This window comes from Triticum urartu, unplaced genomic scaffold (assembly GCF_003073215.2).
Source record: "Triticum urartu cultivar G1812 unplaced genomic scaffold, Tu2.1 TuUngrouped_contig_4681, whole genome shotgun sequence".
Classification (NCBI taxonomy): Eukaryota; Viridiplantae; Streptophyta; class Magnoliopsida; order Poales; family Poaceae; genus Triticum; species Triticum urartu.
The window spans coordinates 1-23,427 of NW_024115290.1; the positions used below are offsets into that span (position 1 = coordinate 1).

The 23,427-nt window shown below is 42.7% G+C and overlaps 3 protein-coding genes across 3 annotated transcripts; all 3 read right to left on the bottom strand.

The window, feature by feature from the left end:
- Positions 1-5: 5 nt before the first annotated feature.
- Positions 6-536, bottom strand: LOC125528170 (high-affinity nitrate transporter 2.1-like; the record flags this gene model as incomplete). Its single annotated transcript, XM_048692676.1, has 1 exon — positions 6-536. A coding segment is annotated over exon 1 (435 nt), but the record flags the coding sequence as incomplete, so codon positions are not given.
- A 4,757-nt stretch (positions 537-5,293) lies between these two features.
- LOC125528172 (high-affinity nitrate transporter 2.1-like) lies at positions 5,294-7,155 on the bottom strand. The gene has a single exon (XM_048692678.1). The coding sequence runs from the start codon at positions 7,078-7,080 to the stop codon at positions 5,557-5,559; it is 1,524 nt and encodes a 507-aa protein (XP_048548635.1). The 5' UTR covers positions 7,081-7,155; the 3' UTR covers positions 5,294-5,556.
- Positions 7,156-13,318: 6,163 nt separating this feature from the next.
- Positions 13,319-14,999, bottom strand: LOC125528171 (high-affinity nitrate transporter 2.1-like). Its single transcript, XM_048692677.1, has one exon. It carries the CDS (start codon positions 14,914-14,916, stop codon positions 13,393-13,395), a length of 1,524 nt encoding a protein of 507 aa, XP_048548634.1. The 5' UTR covers positions 14,917-14,999; the 3' UTR covers positions 13,319-13,392.
- Positions 15,000-23,427: the final 8,428 nt, after the last annotated feature.

A 23,427-nucleotide genomic window follows, 5' to 3' on the forward strand; every position in this document is an offset into this window, starting at 1 on the left:
GACACGAAGGTGGCGAGTGAGAAGCCAATGAGGAAGCGGACGGCGATATACCCCGAGGCATCATCGATGACGGACATGCAGAAGACGGTGGGCGCCGAGAGCATGACCAGGAAGGCGCAGCCGTACCGCGGTCCAAGGAGATCGCAGATGGCGCCCATGGCCAGCCTAGAGAAGATGGACCCAGACACAGACGCGACACCGGCATTGCCGATGTCTGCCTTGGCGAGGTTGAGGTTGTCGCGGATGATCGGCACCAACGGCGCTGCGGCAAAGGTGGAGACGAAGCAGGTGAAGAATGATATCCACGAGAGGTGGAAGGTGCGCATGTGAGGGTTGGCGAAGGAGAAGAGCCTGAAGGACTTGGCCTTGTGCTCGGAGTCCACCGGCAGCGTGAACTTGCTCGCAGCGGAGTCGGCATGAGAGCCGGCCTGCACCTCCATCTTTCTTCAGCTAGCCTAGTTGCACTCACAACTAAGAGCGACTAATGGTGGTGGTTGCTGCTATTGAGCTTGGCCTGCAATGTAATGGCGATGGGGTTTGTGCTTTGGATCCTGCATCCGTGAGGTATTTATAGGCATATGCGCGTGCATACATTTGCATTTGCAGGCAGCAGAGAGTTGACATTGGGATGATTGAACGTCTCTCAACTCTCATCTCTTAACCGGCTGTAAGTGCAATTAGCATTGTCTAACAAGGAAAGAATGCGTATTATTGCACCTGACGGAATCACGGGATTAAACAAGGGACGTACAGCAGGGTCGAGAGAGGTAGGAAAATGAGCAGGACAGCTAAGTAATCTCGTCGCCGCGCGCATCTCGTCGCCCTCACCCCGTGGGATGGACCAAAGATCAGAATATGCACGGCACGTCACAGGATGCGTGTCCAGAATCGCATTTCTACACGAAGAAAACTATTAGGACTACCGCGCATTTCACTCCGGCCTCTGTGTCGAAGAAAACACATACGATCATGATGTGACAAACATGTGTCTAACAAGTATAACAACATAAAATGTGTACAAAGATTACTTAGCGGTACAAGGAACCTTATGCATATGAATTGCTGCCTTCTAATAGTACGTCATGAAACGTCCAAATATTTGGCTAACAACATAAAATGTGTAAAAAGACGACAGTTTGCGTTGAGGGAGCCAAATAGGACTAGTGTAGAATCTTCAAAGCCTAGGCCGACAGGTTGTTATTAGTTTGTTACTGAAATGGGAGCATGGCTGCAACGGTTTCAGTTTGTTGCTTGCAACTTTTGCAGCGATCCAACGGCCAGCCAGCCACGAGTACCGGCGAGGCGACAATGGCGTACGCGCATCACACGCACATACACACAGTCGATGAGCTGACTTTGCAAGCTGGCCATTCCGGCCTGGAAAGCATATGTCAAACCTGACTCGACAGTGACAGCATGCAAGGGGAGTAGGGGACAGGTAATGACCTCGTGTATCTTTAGTTAATTCTTACCTTGGCAGACTAATTCACGGTGACGTGCGATGCTAATCAGTTTCAGGCAACTCAAAAACAAGTGTTGCGTCGGCAATCCTGTGCACGCTGATTACAAATTAGTCTCGAGATGTGGCAGAAACGAGCCATTTCACTCTTGGTATATCCTGGGGCTATCTACTGGGTGTGTAGGGGCGTCTACTCATGGTTTTGCGGAAAAACCCTTAATCTGGTCTTTGGTTACTAGATCAAACAACATCAACGCACATACATCATGATGTTGTTGAGGGTGTAATTTCTTTGATGATGCTGGAGATCAAGCCTTTCAGTCGTTTATGTGCTTTCCTTTTCGTTTTGAATGTGATTTCTTGAGAGATAGCGATATCCTCTCCAAGGAGAATCCCTTGGTTTATCGTTCATTGATAAGGTTTAGTTTATCCTTGTCTGCTTTGTATTGCTTTGGGTTTTGGGTTATTTGCACATTCTCCCATACAATATTTCTTACGTTTTCTGTTATATACTAATTAACATTATGTATATCATTATTGGTTAGATGCTTTCTTTTGTTTGTGTAACTTCATTTTCATAAATAATACTGTAGTATTCAAGAGTGTTAACACATGTATATGTAGAGAATGAGAGACATAGTATGTCTGTCCGTTTGAACTTATCAGGGCCGTCGAAGTTTATTCATGTGTATGTTATATATATAACTGAGACAATGGCAATATATACATATTGCATCACTTTTCCACAAGAACAAGTCGATATGTCAGAACTGGTTGCTACTATCCGAGTACAAAAATTCGTGCAAAGAGTTGACTCTGAATAGTTACCTAGGTAGCTGCATTTCTTCTCCAAATACATATGTTACGACACAACACATGCAATACTATATATCGTGGTTGGTGTTCTTCCTCCATCATCATAATCTAATAAGCTACTAATTTGTAATCAGGTTGGTGAAATTAAATGATGTCCATTAGGTGGGTATAATTGAATGCAGTGTGCATGCTGATTATGTGATAGCAGGAGGGTAGACTAGCATTAGAGCTTGTTGAAAGAGTGGTTTGGCTTTTCGAGGGAAACAGGGATGTATTCTCTAATACAATATATAGTTTTAGTTACTCTTTTGTAAAATGTGAATAGTGTTAAGTGCCAGGGAGCATGACAATATAATTTTCATGCCGATTTTGTTTTTTAAGGAAAAAATATGTCCTTGCTACCAAGCACAACCAGCTGATCTTTGTTCCCAAGATATTTGAAAAGCCGAGTCAAAAGTTAAAGGGCCTACACAACCAGGTACTCCCTTCATTCTTGTTTATAAGGTTGCACACACAATTTGAGATTTAACTTTTATCATAAATTATACCAACAACATATGGGTCATGTGAAACCAAAATCCTACCAAAACTTTCTTGAGAATACAAGTCCAGTGATGTAATTTTTGTGGCACATAACCTACATTCATTGTACATATATGGTCAAACATGATTCTTGAAATGTGTGTGCGCTTTTGGAACGGTAGGAGTATTCAGCTACTAGCCATGTGGCCAGCCCCTCTTGTCGTAATCCTATATAAATTATTAGTCATAAAACTTCAATATTAATTATACAACAACACTTAAATTAAGACACGTAATTTGGTAAATATTAAACTCAAACAACCAACCTAGTATTTATTTTCTTTTATCAACAAATAAAGCACCTCACATATGCACGGGATAGTTACGGAAAACATTTGGCAATATATATTACATTGAACAAATATCTAGGTGACTGAACATGATTACGAGTTTAAGACTCATATATATTCATTACATACTGCTATTCATGTAAGTTCATTCTCCCGATGTAGCAAAAAGCAAGACATAGGAACATATATACATTGTAAAATCCATTATAGAGCTGCCCATGTCCAAGCCGAGCTGTTTTTCTTTGTTGCCCGCATAATGACCTAATTAATTATCTACCTAAGTTTTACAATAAAATAGCATTGTCGATGGTGATAAACAATTTGACATGGGTTGATCAGCTTCAATAAGTACCTGAGCTGTACTTTTATTTGTTTAATCAATGACGCTTTCATGAACTTTGGGCTACCACGAAGGCTTGCTAGCAGAAACTTACACATGTTTCTTTTGAATGGTTCTTGTGTGGTCGGCACTTGTAGTAGTATTTTACTCTATGTTGTGGTTGTCGACTAATTTTCCAAGGATCAAGCTGTCTAGCTGTGACAAGAAATTCCTTGTTGATTATTTATCATGACACTTCTTCTATTGACCCTATTTAAAAAATAAATTGACTCTAATTATAAATCATTATTGAATCAAGCCACTCTTCCACTCTAATTCCGAATATAAAATTTTAATGTTGTACATATGGGTCAATCAGTGGACTTATACATAAAGAAAACTCAAAATGTTACCTCTGCTGAATCGAGCAAACGACAAACTATGCAGCTAATGCTGTTGCCCTTCCGGCATGGCCTCCAGCCTCCGTCTCAGCTTAAACATTTTGTTCACAAATTCAACATAGTATCCTCACATTCCAAGATTCAGTTTAGTTTGACCAATAAACGCTCAATATCTGACATGGTTGAATTTGCTCTCAGATATGAACCCATTTATGCAAACACTAGTTATGCTCTTTACTCAACATGGATGTCAGCCTAGTCTTCACACTAGGGCAGCAAGCTAAGATATGTTCTTGTTTATGGAGATGTTTTCTTCTTTTGGTAGCAATACATTTTTCACCAGGTGCTTTCTCGAGATATTTAATGTACTTGTGAGGTTGTGTGCATCTCAATGCAGAGGTCAGAAACTTGATTTTTCTTCTTTTGTATTCAGAACTAAATACTTTTGTGAAGAACTAATAAAATATGTGCTACTTACAGGTTTAATTTGACTTCCATTCGAGCATATATACACGCTACTAGCAGGCTATCCGTTTGGAGCTGACAAGATAAGTTCGGTGGACCAAAGGATATGCACATGATCAGCGGACACGGCAACTGATAAGGACTCCAACAACATGAGGCAATACGTATGTACGGAACATGGCGACGTCAACCAGTTGCTACTAATAAAAAAGAAAAAAATGCTACATTCTACGGATGGGCTACAAAAATTGAGCTAATCTTCCCCATCTCCACTACTCAAATTAAGTCAATCGTTATAAAATCACAATCATACGGAAAAGTGCAGTTGAATAAAAATCTAGTAGTGTCTATATGTATGTAAAATAAACAGCGTATCTTTGAAGTAATTATTGCTTAAAGTGTATATTTGGACAATCAAACTACACTTTATATTTTTGGGGGTTTCGATCTCATATTTTAGAGGTCCCATCTCTTCACACACAACTGCTCCTACTCCCTTTCCACAATTCACATCCCTCGGCCTCTCCTGGCATAGCAACTACAACCCGCCTCATATGCCCCGATTTTGGCTCCTTTTACCCCATGCACTCCAATCCCTATAACCCTATACCTCATTTACGCCCTCGTCTTTACCGGGATTGTTGCATGTCGCCATTTACCTATGCATCATCACTGGCTCTTGCTTGCCCCTAGCGAATGCCGAATAAGAAGAAGGTAGTTTTTTTTAAAGAAAATCGAGTATGCAAATTTTACTAAAAAAATTGATTGACTTGATCATTAGAATCAATTAGCTGGAGTGGCTACCACATTTCGATCACATCATTTCAAACTTTTTAAAATAGTCGTATGAGTTTAGGGGTAGTTGGGACGGTAAAATTGACTTCGTACATATTCGTATATTTGCAGTTGGATCACTTGGTTTAGTTTAGACTTTCTCCGTGACTATAGACCTGCTCGAACATTCCGGCCATGTAACTCCAAGTATTTAAATTTCCTTGGTCGAAGAACCGAAAGTACACAAAATTTCAAATGTTCATGCAATTTCGGACTGAATTTTATAGCACATATACCCTCGTTCGCATGCATGCTTGCATGGAAGCTAGTGTTTAGCAGAAAGGTAAATCCCCATACAACTTATTAATTAGGTGGGGTTGCAGGCATACATATGTACGGCCTGTATATACTTAAATGTATGCTTCCAACGTAGAAAACAAAGCTTGGGTCCTACACATGTTGGGGCGTGTTGTTGGGTGGCGTTGCGGACGTGGCAAGGATGACATTGCGCCTGCCACGCTCCGAGCGGGAGTTCTCGGCAAACTTTTGGCCGGCAATATGGAGACCCTTGTTCTTCTCCTCCTCCGACCACTCGGAGGCATAGTACTCCTCCTCCGTGGCATCTGCGCTGGCTGGAAAGAACATGGAACCCCACTGTGGGAAGTGCACGAGGGTGACAGGCAGCGTGCATGCCATGATCATAATGCCCATGTATTCAAGACCCCTACCGGTGGAGTATTGTGATGAAGTGAAGAAGAGAAGTTGTGTGAGCCCCGCACCCACGTTGCCACCCGCGCCGGTCAGTCCGGAGATGATACCAAGGGAACGCCTGGAAACGAAGGGCGCGACTCCAAAGACAGCACCACAGGCAGCTTGCGCGCAAATGGAGAAGAGGACCATAGCTGTGACTGAGGCTGGGAGGGCCGATGCACGACCGAGCCAGATGCAGAAAGCGCCACCAGCGGTCTGGAGGATCCAGATGTTCCAAAGGCGAGCACGCATGCCGAAGTAGCGAGCACCAAGGTCAGAGAGGTAGCCACCCATAGGACGCGCCACAATGTTGGCCATGCCGAAGCAGGCGGCGATGGTGCCGGCGGCGCGAAGGTCTAGGTGGAAGTGGTCGTAGTAGTACTCGGCGATGACGTTGTCGGTGGTGAGCTCAACGCCCATACAGTAGCCGTAAAGGAGGACGAAGATCCATGTCCGGTAGTTGGTGACAGCACCCCAAAGGACCTTGGAGAACTTGTCCTTGGCCACGTCCCCCTTCTTCTGGAGGCTCGCAAGGTTTCCGTCAGGAAGATCTTGCCCCATGGTGAGCACGAGCAAGCCCATCACGATGTGCATCATTCCTGGCACGAAGTAGGCAATTCTCCATGCTACAAAGGGCGTGGCACCACACTTTTGGATGGCATGGAAAACGAGTGGCATGATGAGCTGTGTGGCGCCACCACCCATGTTGCCCCACCCAGCCGCTAGGCCGTTGACCGTGCCGATGATCTTGCTGTTGAACATTGTGCTCATCCAATACTGGCATGATACAAAGGTGGCGAGCGAGAAGCCGATGAGGAAACGAACGGCGATATACCCCGATGCGTCATCGATGACTGCCATGCAAAATACAGTCGGCGCGGAGAGCATGACGAGGAAGGCACATCCATAACGCGGGCCGAGTAGATCGCACACGGCCCCCATGGCAAGCCTGGAGAAGATGGACCCGGACACGGACGCCACACCGGCATTGCCGATGTCAGCCTTGGCGAGGTTGAGGTTGTCGCGGATGATGGGCACCAACGGTGCTGCGGCAAAGGTGGAGACGAAGCAGGTGAAGAAGGAGATCCAGGAGAGGTGGAATGTGCGCATGTGCGGGTTGGCGAAGGAGAACAGCCTGAAGGACTTGGCCTTGTGCTCGGAGTCCACGGGCAACGTGAACTTGCTCGCGGCGGTGTCACCATGCGCACCCGCCTCGACCTCCATATTTCCTGGCAACTAAAAACAGCTAATGGTGGCTGTTGCTGCTGCTCTTGAGCTTTGCTTGAATGTAGTAATGGTGATGTGGTAGTATGGCTGATGCTTTGTATCTCGCATCGGTTTGGTATTTATAGCGAGACACGCTCACATGCATATGCTATTAGCAGAGTTGACACTGGGATAGGCATAAACGCACCACAACTCTTGGCTGTAGGTTAAGTGCAATTAGCATTGTCGACCCAGGAAAGAATGTATTATTGCATCTGACGGAATCATGGCAAGAGCAGCTGCGATTAAATAACGCACTAATCTCGTCGCCGCGCGCATCTCTGCGCCCTCACCCCGTGGGATCGACCAAGGATCAGAATATGCAAGGTCACACGATGCATGTCCAGAATCGAATTTCTTGTGCACACTACAGAAAGGAAAAGTTTACCTTGTCCCAATGTGATAGAGAAAGATTATGTACGATGTTTATTTGCTCACTTGTTGGCTGTACAGTATCGTCAAATATCCTAATTAAGGACAGTAGATCTTCAAAGCCAGCCAGCCTGGTCCACAGCTTGTTCTTACTGAAATGTGTGAGCATGCAACGGTTTCAGTTTGCTACTTTCAACTTTTCCAACGATCCAACGGACAGCTAGCCACGACGTATGGCGATGGCATACACACATTACACACACAGTCCATTCGCTGACTTTGCAAACTGGCCGCTGTTGCATGCAAGGGGACAAGTAATGACCTCGTGTATCTTTAGTTAATTCTTGCTTATGCAGACTAGCTAGATAATTTGCACTGATGATAGTGAGGCTATCTGCGTCAGCAATTTTGCATATACTGATAATGCATAGACTCATATGGTGGAAAACCATTGTGCACTTGGGAAACTGCGGCGCTCTGTAGGGTGTAGGGGCGTCTATTCATGGTTTCGGGGGTGAAAACCCTTAATCTAGCCTTCAATTGCTCAATCAGACAACATCAACATACATGCATTATCATCTTCTTGAGGATGTAGTTTCTTTACTAGTTGGTCCAACTAGTGTATGTTGGTGTCAGGCCACTCAACTGAAAGTTTTTTATTTGATCCACACGTTGCCGAATGTACGTTCTTTCCTTGAATGCATTGTCTTGGGAGGTAGTGATGTGCTCTCCAAGGTGAATCCCTTGGTTGGGTTCATTGTTTAGCTCTAATTCATCCTTGGTTGCTTTGTATGTTTTTTGGCTTTGAACTTCCACAATGTTGCTCTTCCCAAAGCAGGCCACATGCATTTTGATAGTCATTATATTTTTATATATATTGTATGCTGGTTTTGTTCAGCTTAATGCATTTGGTATTCTTTTTAATATTATATGCTTGAATCGCTGCATGGCCGGGGGGCATCCATTCATACTTGGAGGGAAAATGTACTAGGATGGTACTGAGGCTAATTCACTTTGATGAGAGAGTAGATGTACAGTCCTACCAACTAAGCTTATTTTCATATGGACTCGAATATAATTTCCTATTTATTATAGTATCGGGCCTCCCCGACGAAATTTATTTTACTTGTTATGTTGCAAATGTTTTTATGGTTTCAAACTAAGCATCTTCAAAAGTCATTTTGGGTACCGGAAATTCACAATTTAATTTTCCCTTCCAATATTTCACTCATTTTCCATCATATGTATAACATTACTACTCCAACAGGGAGAGAATTTGTCCTTCCTGGTGTCCCTAGCACGAACAATCGTTCGCTCTGGAAGATCCATTCGAACGCACGACGCCTCTAGAGAGTGTTCCCTCAAGACCCGACTCTCAAGAACGTTTTAGGATTTTCCATGCTATAACAGAGATTTGTCATTCTATAATGGGTAGATTTGCCATGCTATAGCAGAAAGAATTGTCATACATTTCAGGGATTGGACTACTGCAATAGAGAACATTGCACTGCGTTTTAGCGATTCGGCATGCTACAGCAAAGAGACAATTGCCAGGCTCTGAAAAGGGGAAGTTGCCCACATGTTCCGGATTGCCATACTACAGCTGCGTGAATTGCCATACTATGTAGAGAAGTTGCCATACATGAAGAAATTGTCATACGTGCTTCCATTTATCGTCATGCTACATCACAGGGGAGTGTCATGTTACACATGGGGTCATACGGTCGGGAGGTTGAATGGGAGCGAATGTTTGCATCGTGCACTCTGGAGGCTACATGGGAGCGAAGGTTTGTGTAGTTCGCTCAGGATGATGCATGGGAGCGAACTGGAATTCCCACACTCTCAACGTTTGAGATTCACGGGCAGGATTGGATGCACCAGATACCCTTCCCTAAAAAACACTGCCAGGAAACAATCGTTCAGTAAGATTTCTGTAACATTCTTGGTTGGATTCCTTTTTTTATTTGTGTTTCATTAATAATACTGACACCGGGGTAGCTAAAATTATAAACATGGATATAAATGAGAGACGGGCCTGTTTGTCCCTTAGAATCTATCAGGGTCGTCTAAGTATATTTATGTGTGTTATATCTATAATTGAGAGGTAATATATATTTCATTGTTTTTTCACAATTAACAATTCGACATGTTGAACTGATTGCTACTGGCCAAGTACAAAACCATGCAAGGAGTTGACTCCGAAGGGTTAGCTAGGTAGGTGCATTTCTTCGCCAAATAGACATATTATTATTACATATGAAATATTATATGTGGTGATTGATGTTCTCACTGCATCGTCGGTAATCTCATCAGCTAGTCGTATTTTGGTAACCAGGTTGGTGCAATTAAACAACATATGTCCGTTAGGTGTGTATAATTGAACACAATATGAATGATGATTATGTAATAGCAAGAGAGTAGACTAGCATTAGGCTTGTTGAAAGGGTGTTTTGGCTTTTCCAGGGAGACAGGGATGTATTCTAGAAGCAAATTAAGAGTGTTTCATGCCAGGAAGCAGGACACTGCAATTTCCCTGCCTATGTTTTAAAAGGGGGTAGGATATCCATGCTACCAACCACACAACCACCTGATCGTTGTTCACAGGATTTTTCTAAAGTCGAGCCAAAAATATCTGGGTCCTACACATACCGTACTGAGCTCCAACATGGCCAGGCAGGCCATTTGCACACCCACCCACCCACCGCAGACCTAAATAATTTTTAAATCATACAACTTCGATATTAGTATCTTCCCCTCTGTTTCATAATATAAGAGCGTTTTTTTACACTAGAGCGCTCTTATATTATGGGACGGAGGGAGTAAAAATTATGGTTCAGAATTTGGTAAACTATAAACTCAAGTGCCCAACCTAGTACTATGTATTTGTTTTACATAAGATTTAAGCACATCATGTATTCACAGGATAGTTAGTTATGGAAACAAACTAGCAATATCTCTGACAGTCAAGAAATATATCCATGTCCCTGGAAAAAAAATGTATCCATGTGACTGAATGTGATTACTGCTCAATTCATTCTGATTTTTTGTTCGACACTAATGATATCCACATCCTTTTTTTTTCCCGAAATGATGGACCCTGGCCTCTGGATCCATTTATGCACAGATCAATATTTGTGGTGAAGCTTTAAACATTACTACAAATATACAAGATGACCTGCTCAAGGCCTAGACAAAACACGAAATAGATCACATGTCACACTAATGCAGAACTAATACTACTACATATGTATCAAATCGGATGTCTCCGAATGGACACTACATTAATATATAGGGATTCCTAAGAACATTTGTAGTGGGTTATTTATGTATGTTTTTCTGATTAAAAAAATAGATGTGAGAAAAGAAAAGAAAAAAATATGAGACATGTAAAATTTATTAAACACCTGCCCACGTCCAGGCTAGCCAACCTTGCATCTAGCTATTATTTTTTACCCCTTTAGCTTGACTTGATTAATTGTAGCTGCATGCATCGCCCTGATGCAGAGGCCGGGGTCATCCTCCTTTTCAAGAAAAGATTAATTGTAGCTGAATTATGTATTGCAATGTCGCCGTCGTCGGTGGTGATAAGTCATTCGACGTGGGTTGATCAGCTTCAAGAAGTATCTGAGCTGCACTTTTATTTGTTTAATCAAGGACGCTTCCATGAACTTTGGGCTGCCACGAATGGTTTATAGCAGAAACGTACATATGTTTGTTTTGAAGTTCTTGTGGCCGGCACTTGTGGTAGTATTTAACTCTATGTTGTGGTTGTCCACTAATTTCCAAGGATCATGCATGTTGTGTCACTATGACAAGAAATTACTTATTGATAGATTCTTGCTACTTCATGGTGACACTTGTTCAATTGACCTTTTAATTTTTTTTAAATGAGGAAAAAATTGAAGCTAATTTATAAACATTTATTGAAGCGTTCTTCCACTATAATTCTGGGTGTAAAATTTAATGTCGCATATATACATACATTGTGTGTGTGTGTGTGTGTGTGTGTGTGTGTGTGTGTGTGTGTGTGTGTGTGTGTGTGTGTGAATCAGTAGACTTTTACATAAAGAAAACTCAAAAAGTTACCTGTGCTGAATTGAGCAAACTATGCAACTATTGCCTTTCATCGTCACCAATCACATGCAAGTGACCGGACATATGAGGTAGAAAATGACGAGTATGGCTGCATAGACAAACAAATAGGGGCTCAAAATGGAAACGCCTGGACACTAATCGGGCGCGTCCGCAGAAGTTTAAGGGCCAAGATTTGTTCGTTGTGACTGTAGATGCTCTAAGGGGGTGTTTGGTTCAGGGACTTTTTAGTCCCAGAGACTAGAAAAAGTCCCTAAAAAGTCCCTAGGAACCAAACGGGAGGGACTTTTTCTATAGGGACTAGAAAAAGACTCTATTGGAGAGTATTTTTTGACTCGTCACTGGGACTAGAAAAAGTCCCTAAAAAGTCCCTAGGAACCAAACGGGAGGGACTTTTTCTATAGGGACTAGAAAAAGACTCTATTGGAGAGTCTTTTTTGACTAGTCACTGGGACTAGAAAAAGTCCTAGGACTTTTGAAACAAACACCCCCTAATTTACAGACGAATTCAACATGGTGTCCGTTCATTTCATCATTTGAAGTTGTGTTTGACCAACATAACATAAATATGTGACATCCTTGAATATGCTCTTGGATAAGAACTCATTTACACGCTATTAGCTGGCTATCCGTTTGGAGCTGACAAGATAAGTTCGGTGGACAAATCAGCTGACACGACAACTGATAAGGCCTCCAACGACGTGCGTACGGAACATGGCTACGTACGTCCACCAGTAGCTAATCATGCACGCAGTACGGCTTGTACGGATGAGGCACGTACAGACCTGGGCCCGGCACCATAGCAAGAAAAAAGGGCCTTTTTGATTTTTAGAATTCCAAAAGCCGCAGGAACAGAACAAAAACGTGGAAATGCAACGTCATTCCATTTGAATGCAATAAGAATTTGGTTCGTTTCTTTACATCAGAGGAAAACCAAATGACTCCTTTTATTAAAAAATGAGTGGATGTTAAACGAAAATGCCAATGAAATGTAGTACAGAAAATTCTTAGGAAAAATCTCATAGGATTAAATCCATACGATTCAAAAGACCAACCTTGCTAGAAAAATTCGTAATGATTCCAATCCCTTAAAATTCATACGAAAATGCTTTGATAAGAAAGGCCCTTATAGAATTCCATTCCTATAAAATTTCTATGAAAAATCGTATCCCGAACAGTGTCTTAATTATTTCGCATTGGGATGAATTATCGTAAAAAGACAAAAAAACAACTAAGATTATCCTGCAGGCTCTGCCATGTGGATCCCACTTATGCTAATGGTTATTAGTACTATAGCTAGGATCAGCTATCTATATCTGGCGTGGCAGTGGCTACAATATTTAGGACGCATCGACCAATTCAAGCCGTTTAAATTGAATAGTCTCATGGGTTTGCTTATTCGATTTTGCAGCTCATGAGTCTTTGCCAGTTTTGGGGTCAGAACAAATAATATGTGGGACGGCAAAATGGACTTTGTATCCGTCTATATATTTTGAAATGCACATTGGCTGTAATTTCGGATGCAATTTGATAATACATTGAAAGTGCAAGCATTCGAAATTTACTTGAAGGAAGGTGTACGAAGCACACAAACATCAAAACTGTGCATGTAGTAATTTCGGACTCAATTTGATAATACATTTCATGTGAACAGAGCAGGAACGCAAAACCAGCGTTTCCTTAAGTTTACTAGTAGAAAGATAAATCCCCATACAACTTATTACGCTGGGGCTGCCGACGTAGATATACGGTTTGTATATATACGTGATGAACCGTACAATTCACAGGTGACAGAAAACAAGGGCCTTATACATGCTGGGGTGTATTGTTGGGCGGCGTGGCGGATGTGGCGAGGATAACATTGCGTCTACCGCGCTCCGAGCGGGAGTTCTCTGCAAACTTCTGGCCTGCGATATGGAGACCCTTGCCCTTCTCCTCCTCTGACCACTCGGAAGCGTAGTACTCCTCCTCCGTGGCATCAGCGCTGGCCGGGAAGAACATGGAGCCCCATTGTGGGAAATGCACCAGAGTGACGGGTAATGTGCATGCCATGATCATGATGCCCATGTACTCGAGACCCCTCCCGGTGGAGTATTGCGACGAAGTGAAGAAGAGAAGCTGTGTGAGCCCCGCGCCCACATTGCCACCAGCGCCGGTTAACCCAGAGATGATGCCAAGGGAACGCCTGGAAACGAATGGTGCAACGCCAAAGACAGCGCCACATGCAGCTTGGGCGCAGATGGAGAAGAGAACCATGGCAGTCACTGAGGCAGGGAGGGCCGATGCACGACCAAGCCAGATGCAGAAAGCGCCGCCGGCGGTCTGGAGGATCCAGATGTTCCATAGGCGAGCACGCATACCAAAGTAGCGAGCGCCAAGGTCAGAGAGGTAACCTCCCATAGGACGCGCCACGATATTGGCCATGCCAAAGCAGGCGGCGATGGTGCCTGCAGCGCGAAGGTCTAGGTGGAAATGGTCGTAGTAGTACTCGGCGATGACGTTGTCAGTGGTGAGCTCGACACCCATGCAGTAGCCGTAGAGGAGGACGAAGATCCATGTCCGGTAGTTGGTGACGGCGCCCCAAAGGACCTTGGAGAACTTGTCCTTGGCCATGTCTCCCTTCTTCTGGAGGCTCGCAAGGTTGCCATCGGGGAGATCTTGGCCCATTGTGAGGACAAGCAACCCCATGACGATGTGCATCATTCCCGGCACGAAGTAGGCAATACGCCATGCCACGAAGGGTGTGGCACCGCACTTTTGGATGGCATGGAAAACAAGTGGCATAATGAGCTGTGTGGCACCGCCCCCCATGTTGCCCCAGCCGGCCGCGAGGCCATTCACCGTGCCAATGATCTTACTGTTGAACATGGTGCTCATCCAGTATTGGCAGGACACAAAGGTGGCGAGGGAGAAGCCAATGAGGAAGCGTACAGCGATGTACCCCGAGGCGTCATCGACGACGGCCATGCAGAAGACCGTTGGCGCTGAGAGCATGACGAGGAAGGCACAGCCATACCGCGGCCCCAAAAGGTCGCAGACGGCGCCCATGGCAAGCCTGGAGAAGATGGACCCTGACACAGATGCTACACCGGCATTCCCTATGTCGGCCTTGGCGAGGTTGAGGTTGTCACGGATGATGGGCACCAACGGCGCGGCGGCGAAGGTGGAGACAAAGCAGGTGAAGAAGGATATCCAGGAGAGGTGGAAGGTGCGCATGTGGGGGTTGGCGAAGGAGAAGAGCCTGAAGGACTTGGCCTTGTGCTCGGAGTCCACGGGCAGCGTGAACTTGCTTGCCGCGGCGTCGCCATGGGCGCTAGACTCCACCTTCATTTCGACCTTGCTTGATCGAGCTAGGCTCCTCGGCTTGCAGCTAGCTTGCTTGATTAGCTGCAGTGGTAACTAGGAGGTGCTAATGGCTGTGATTTGGTGCTTTGAATCCCCGTCTATCGGGTATTTATACGACGCAGGAGTTGACATTGGGATCAACATGCACCTCTCTTGATCAGCCGAAGGGTAAGACAGATAGACGGACAGACAGAAGAATGTATTATTGCATCTGACGGAATCATGGCTGCAACTTGCGGTTAGTAAAGGTTTAAACAGCGGTTGTACAACGGAGTCGTGAGAGAAAGATGATGACGAATAACCTCGTCGCTGCGTGCATCTCCTCGCCCTCGGCCCGTGGGATGGGCCAAGGATCAGACCAGAATATGCACAGCTCAGCACGTGGAGCCCACAGGATGCGTGTCCAGAATCGAGTGTCTGAACTGGACAGACAGTGACAGGGTTTCTGAACTTTGCAAGTTACCTGCGGTGCCAGATTCCACGAACAGTTTGAGCATCAGGTTTCTTACCTGCGATGCAACAATCCGTGTGAACTGATGCAACTTGGACAGCGGAAGCTTCAGGTTCCCTCCCAGAGAACCCATGTCGGCCAGTGCAAATCAAAGTGAGAAAACGGGGCACCGCCTACGTACGTACGTACATACTGGATGAAGCAAGTGTATGGTTTACATGCAGCAGGTGCAACTTTTGCCGCGATCCAACGGCCGGCCAGCAGCCGCGATGGCATACGTGTACACACACACACACACACATTATTCCGGTCTTCCTCAAAATAAAAGGACGTGTACATTGCACGCAGTCGATGCTCTGACTTTGCAACACAAACACTTGACAAACTATATCAAGCCTAACACTGACAGCATGTATTCAAATTCAAGGGCACAGGTAAATGACCTCACGCAAGTACGCCTTTTCTTCCATTGAATGTTTCCTGCCTCTTGGCACAGTAATTACTTAATTTACAGTAGATGCATCTGCAATCAGTTAGACTAAGAAGTTGCATATCTTGTGTCATTTCAGATCACTGGTAATAGCTTCCATAAGCTATACATGTGAGACATGGTTTCTTCAAACTCTTTGTTTTCTTTTTCGGTTTTCAACGTTTCTTTTTCCACGGCCTACTCATCAAGATAATGTATAGCATTATTTGCCTGACCATCGATTTTTGTTTATGCAGCTTCTGTTTATTAATTCATACCATGGCTCCAACTAATTACTAAGATATTTGGATCAATGAGATATATATGTTGAGAGACGGAGGATGTCTGTCCCTTTGAACTTAGCAGGGTTGCCGGACTCTTCACATACTCTATGTGATAACCTATATGTATGCATGATTGAGATTGTTTGTTGTTAAGTGCACTACATGATTGATTATATGAAGCAAATTGACTCTGCTACTATATTTGGCCCATCACAAGGTAGTGGTTGGTGTTGCTAAGTACAAAACCGCCCAAGCAGTTGACTCTGCAAATGTTGCTGCAAAACAGGCACAAGTTAGCTAGCCACCTACACATGCAAGTGTACGGTGGCTGTCCTTTGCAGGTTGCATCATCATAAACTAAGTGTACCCGTTTAAAAATAACTAAGTGCGATACTAATCTTAACATGGATCCATATATACGAACTTGCTTCTTCTTCTTTTGTTTTTGCCCCCGCAGCGACTAAAAACCTAACATATCTACTAGCCGAGTTGAGGCACCAGGGTTCCCCTCCTTGCTGCCGGCCGCCGGAGCTGTAGGTAGAGGGGAGGCCAATCCACGAGCTATTATCCTCCTAAAGTTCCTCTGCCAGTATGGATTAAATGGAGCTCCAGGTAGATTCCTGCAAGGTCCTCGAGGCAGTCAGGTTAGGGTTTCTCGTCGTCCACATGCGACAGTGAGATTTGGTATTAGGTTCTTCGGATCGATTCAAGGGTTTAACGGAGCTAACTACTGCTTTGCACGAAGACTTCCTGACTATCCGACAATGTTAGGCCAACTCTGGCATGGCAACGGCGATAGCGACTCGTGAGCGGCTCGTTCCGGAGGCGGCAATGGTCATAAGGTGGTTCTGAGACCTCAATGTAATTTTTATTATGTTTGGAGGGCTTTGATGAACTCTAATAATAGATCTGGGTCCTATGTCACAAAGAAGGAATTGCTTCTCTTTATGGGAATGATAAAAAATCTGATGTTAGATTTTTAAGCATAACAAATCTGATGCCCAGGATGGAAAATTATGTTGTCGCGATCATGGCAACTCTCTTCAACAAACATGACAAATCCTGCCAAAAAACTAAGCATGGCAGCGATTTTCCATGCTTGCTGAAGGAAATTGTCATCCTTTGTAATATAATTTTCCATCCCGGACGTTAGATTTCACATGCTTAGAAATCTGACGGTAGATTTGTGTTGAAATCCTATTTTTAACCAAGAAAAATTGTGTATTTCAAGTTTTTATAAATAAGATAATAATAATAATCTTACATCCATGTAGATAGTATGATCATTTGGGAGGTATATAAAATGAGAAGGTGAACTAATATGCAACATGTTTTCTCACAATTTTACACACACTATGTATTGCTCTGAAGAGTATGACCTTTTTTTAAAATAAGGGGATTTCCCTCGATTTCATTAACGAAATCATAAATCTTTGATTACAACCAGAACGCACCCGTCACCCACCCGATCCAAACCTGCCAGCGTTTGAAACACCCCAATCCTCCCTCTCACAGGAAGGATAAGCAAATAAAGGAGAAAAGAACAATTCGGGACCCTACTGTTATGACAGCCACACTATCTTACCATCTAACAACCTCAACGCCTCATCCATCCGCAAAGTTCATCAGACAACATCACTACCGCTTTCATCCCCACATTCATCTTCTTGCTTCATCCTCCTTTTCAATCTTCAATTCACCCATCAATCCTTGGAATCCAAGACGCCCAGCTTTGTCGCGCCTGAAAGATAACACTGGCGACTCGTTCCAGCAGTCTTTGCGCCCTGTTGTAGTTCAATTTTTGCGTCCTCCCTCACCTGCAAGTTACTCCAGTCATTAATCCAATGTGTCATCCTAAAAATCATGACACTAGGATCAGCAGGCCAGACATGTTGAAAACAAGCTAGGTTACTGGTTTTCCATATGCTCCAAATTAAAGCAGCTACCCCTATAAAGATCAATGTCTTCTTTTTAGCCCCAAAGCTCCCCAGCCATTCATCCAAAAATGTTTCTATGTCATAAAAGTCACATTGAACTCCTGTAATGTAACTAACTACACTCCACAAGTATCTAGCCAGGGGGCATTGGAAGAAGAGATGATTTATAGACTCATTACTCCCACAGAAAAGGCGCCATTTCTCACGTTTCCCCCCTCTATGAAGTAAAACATCTCTGGTTAGAATACTTTTCTTAGTAACTAACCATATAAACATTTTAATTCTAGGTGGTATTTTGACTTTCCATAGAAATCTTTTTGGGCATTTTTCCCCAACCTGCAGCACAGAATAAAAGGATTTGACACTATATTCTCCTGATCCTTCCGGAATCCAGGAGTGTTTTATCTTCTTCTTTAGTTAAAGTAATCTTTTCACACATCTTTAACAGCTCCTGCCACTGAATTGCCCTATCTCCCACCAAGGCTCTTCTGAATTTTAGTAGGGTAAGATTAGAAGGCAGAACATCATAAACAGTAACATGTTGATCTAGAGAGACATTATAAAGACCAGGGAAGGTATGTGAAAGGCATTTGGTTCCAATCCAGTTATCTTCCCAAAACCTCGTTTTCTCTCCATTGCCTATCTTGAATTTACAGCAAGTTAAAAATAAGCTTTTGCATTTCATCACACCCTACCAAAAGTGTGAATCCCCTTGCTTTTTTTTGAATCTGTCCAAAGGTGCATTTCCCTATGTATTTATTCCATAGAATTCTTTGCTATAAGCCTTTTTCATTAAAAAGTTTCCATAACCATTTTGATAATAAGGCAATGTTCATAATTTCCAGGTCTAAAATCCCTAGGCCTCCCAGGTTTTTAGGTCTATACACTTTTTCCCACACAACTAGGTGATATTTATGTTTATCCTCTTCCTTGCTACACAAAAAACTTGCCATGGGTCTATCCATTTTCTTTTTCACTCCCTTTGGCATCTCATAAAAGGAGAGCATGAATAGAATTAAGCTGGTCAGGGAAGAGTTAATCAATGTGGTTTTGCCCGCAATATTTAAAAACCTGCCCAACCAGCTCCCCATTCTCGTCTCCATTTTTGAAACAGATGGAGTCCAATCACGTCCTTTCAACCTTTTCTCATCTAGAGGTATTCCTAAATATTTAAAGGGGATATTACCTTTTTTACAAGTCAATATCTCTTCAAACTGTTTAGCCCTATCATCATCCATCCCAACACAAATCACTTCACTTTTATGGAAATTAATTTTCAGCCCCGACATAATCTCAAACAGATTCAGAATTCTTTTCACATTTTTTGCTTGATCCAAATCATCTTGAAATAGTATGATAGGGTCATCCGCGTATTGCAGAATAGACACGTCATCTTCCTTGTGATTTTTAGCAAGTCCACTAATCAGTTCCTTCTCCACAGCTCGGTCAAATAGGATTGCTAAGATATCTACTACAATGTCAAAGAGTAAAGGAGACATCGAATCCCCTTGCCTCAGCCCTTGATGAGTTTTGAAAAAGGGGTCGATTTCACCATTAACTTTAACAACAACTTTCCCCTCAGTAACTGTTTTCATTACCCAATTTATCATTTTGTATGGAAATTTCTTCATCTTAAGGACCTAAAGAAGAAGAAAAGGCCATTTGACTTTGTCAAATGCCTTTTCAAAATCGAGCTTAAAAAGAACCCCCGTTTTTTTATTTTTGTGCATAGAATTCAAAGTTTTATGTAACACCAGCACACCTTCTAGTATATATCTTCCTTTGATAAAAGTGGTTTGAGATGCTCTAATCACCCCTGATATAACAACTATAAGTCTGTTTACCAGGATTTTAGTGAAGATCTTAAAAATCACATTTAACAAACATATAGGTCTATATTTCTGTATTCTATCTGCATCACTCCCTTTCGGGATAAGGGGAATAACCCCATAATTTAGTTTGTCTAAGTATAAATTATGATCATAAAATTCCTCAAGCAATGCAAACAGATAATCTTTCATCAAATCCCAATATGTTGGTAAAATTCAATATTAAAACCATCCGGGCCAGCAACCTTGTTCTTTTCCATTTCAAAAATTGCCTTTTTCAGTTCCTCCATTGTAAATCTTTTACTGAGAAATTCCTGCTCCCCCTCAGTGAGTGTTTCCATCCCACTAGGGTCTATTTCAAGAGTATTATTCTTAGGTTCACAAAAGAGTTACTTATAGAAATTAGTAATATAGTCTTTCAAATTGTTCTGTCCCTCAATCACTCCTTCATCTTGGTCTAGCTTAATAATCCTATTTTTCCTTAATCTCCCATTCGCTTTAACATGATAATATCCGGTGTTTAAATCTCTCTCAAGCAATCCAGTATCATGGGATCTTTGTAACCATTTGATTTCCTCTTCCTTCAAAACTACTTTCAAATTATCTCGGCAGATTTTTTTGATGCCCCTGTCCATGCCACTCAGAATCTCATTTTCTTCTAGTTTACCTAGTCTATCAATTTCCTCAAGCGGCATCTTTTTCTGCCTTCTCATTTTTTTGCTTCGAAGTTAATATTCCAACCTTCAGCACTTTCCTCATTTCCCTCAACTTATTATGTACTTTATCTAGGACAGAATTACCAGGGTAATTCTTCCTCCGTACTATTTCAACCACCTTATCTAGATCTGCTCTCTAAAACCAACATTTTTCAAATCTGAAGACGTGAGGTTTCGCAGGTATTTCTCCAGTTTTGATTATCAATGGGGTATGATCTGATAGCTCTCTAGCTAGGGTCTCAATGTGAACTAGAGGAAATTTGTCTTCCCAGGTAGGTGAAATTAGGACTCTATCTAACAACGCATAAGTGGGGTCCTCATGGTTGTTAGACCAAGTATATTTCCTGCCTACCAAAGGCAACTCCATCATCTCACCAAAAGTAATAATGGAATTAAAAAGAAGACTCCACTTATTATATCCTCCAGTTTTATTTTTGTCACTACTTTTCCTAGTAAGGTTAAAATCTCCTGCAACCAGTAAGGGTTTGTTGGATTTCTTAAAAATATGAACCAATTCAACAAGGAATTTCGGTTTGCCCAAAGGCTGAGCATCCCCATACACCACCTCCAAGTTCCAAGTAAAACCATCACTTACATTATGCACTTTAATTCTGACAGAGTATTCACCAAATTACACCTCTTCTTTAACTAGAGTGGTCTTATTAATCCCTACCAGAATCCCACCTGACCTACCCCTAGAAGATAAATATTCCCAATCAAAATCTTCTTGAGCACACATGGTTGACAATTCCAATGAGCTAAATTCATTTTTCATTGTTTCCTGAATGCCCACAAAATCAAGATTGTGTTTGTCAATTTGATCTTTAATATGATCTTTCTTTTTTTATCTCCAATGCCTCTACAATTCCAAATCAGGCCTCTCATCTCTAATCAAATTCAAAACAGAAACTAGAGCGCAAGAAAGAAAATGCAAGGGAAAAAATCACTGATTTTTCCTTTTTTTGCTTCCTCCTCAACACAGTTTTAACAGGGGTCTTCACTGCAACAGCCTCAAAAGAAGCATTGTTTGTTCTCAGACCCCCTCTAATCCCCCCGGGTACTTCTCGCATTAACATGTCTACTTGTTCATCATCATCATCTTTATTAAGTGATAACAAGTCCTGAAGTATGTTGTTAACATCATCAGGTTCTAGTACAAGTTCTTCTTCCTGTGTATCTGTTTTTTCTTTGGAACTTGCTATATAAATCCCTCTTCTAGCTTGCTCTAATGAATGAATAAGTTTCAGGTTATAGTCCACCATGTCTAAAGTAACCCCCAAATCTATTCCAATTAGGTTAGCCACATCAATTAACTCAACATTCTCAAGAAAATAAACATTAGTTTTTTCAGACATACCTTAAGATAGTGCTAAATTTTTGGCCCTGGCCAAAGTCATAGATCTATCTAGTATAGGAATACCACCTATGTTCTTCGAAGCAATCCTCCCACTGTATCCTGGAAACCCTTGAGTTTGTTCGGCACCATTTGCATTTTCAATCACCATATCTTCCGGAACCTCTATCCCAAGTTTTGTGCCAATGCTAACTGAGTGAGATGGTTCCTCATCATGGTTATCTCCAGCCACTTTTTCTGGAATCTCCTTCTCATCTCCTTTCCCCTCCTCTCCGTTGACTGATGTAGATCCAATTTCCTCGGTATCCACTTTCTTTTTGTCATTATCTTGCTTTTTGTTATATGCCAGCTTGTCAGCAGCTTCTTATTCTTTGATGACAGCATCTCTATCCTCCAAGGCCATTATCGTTCTGGTGCTGGCACAAACAGTCAGAGTCTCTTTTCCCCAGTCTTTGCTTTCTTTGCATCCCTGCTTTCACCCTCTTCATGTTGGAGATCCATCCATTCTTCATATCCCTGGGAAAGCTCATCTTCATCTCTGGCCCACCCCTCATCTACCACCTCCTCGACTTCAAAGAAAATTATGTAAACCATGAGGTTAGGAGTTGTCAGTTTAGTGTTGGAAATATGCCCTAGAGGCAATAATAAATTAGTTATTATTATATTTCCTTGTTCATGATAATCGTTTATTATCCATGCTATAATTGTATTGATAGGAAACTCAGATGCATGTGTGGATACATAGACAACACCATGTCCCTAGTAAGCCTCTAGTTGACTAGCTCGTTGATCAATAGATGGTCACGGTTTCCTGACCATGGACATTGGATGTCGTTGATAACGGGATCACATCATTAGGAGAATGATGTGATGGACAAGACCCAATCCTAAGCCTAGCACAAGATCATATAGTTCGTATGCTAAAGCTTTTCTAATGTCAAGTATCATTTCCTTAGACCATGAGATTGTGCAACTCCCGGATACCGTAGGAATGCTTTGGGTGTATCAAACGTCACAACGTAACTGGGTGACTATAAAGGTGCACTACAGGTATCTCCGAAAGTGTCTGTTGGGTTGGCACGAATCGAGAATGGGATTTGTCACTCCGTGTGACGGAGAGGTATCTCTGGGCCCACTCGGTAGGACATCATCATAATGTGCACAATGTGATCAAGGAGTTGATCACGGCATGATGTGTTACGGAACGAGTAAAGAGACTTGCCGGTAACGAGATTGAACAAGGTATCGGTATACCGACAATCGAATCTCGGGCAAGTACAATACCGCTAGACAAAGGGAATTGAATACGGGATTGATCGAATCCTCGACATCGTGGTTCATCCGATGAGATAATCATGGAACATGTGGAAGCCAACATGGGTATCTAGATCCCGCTGTTGGTTATTGACCGGAGAGTCATCTCGGTCATGTCTGCATGTCTCCCGAACCCGTAAGG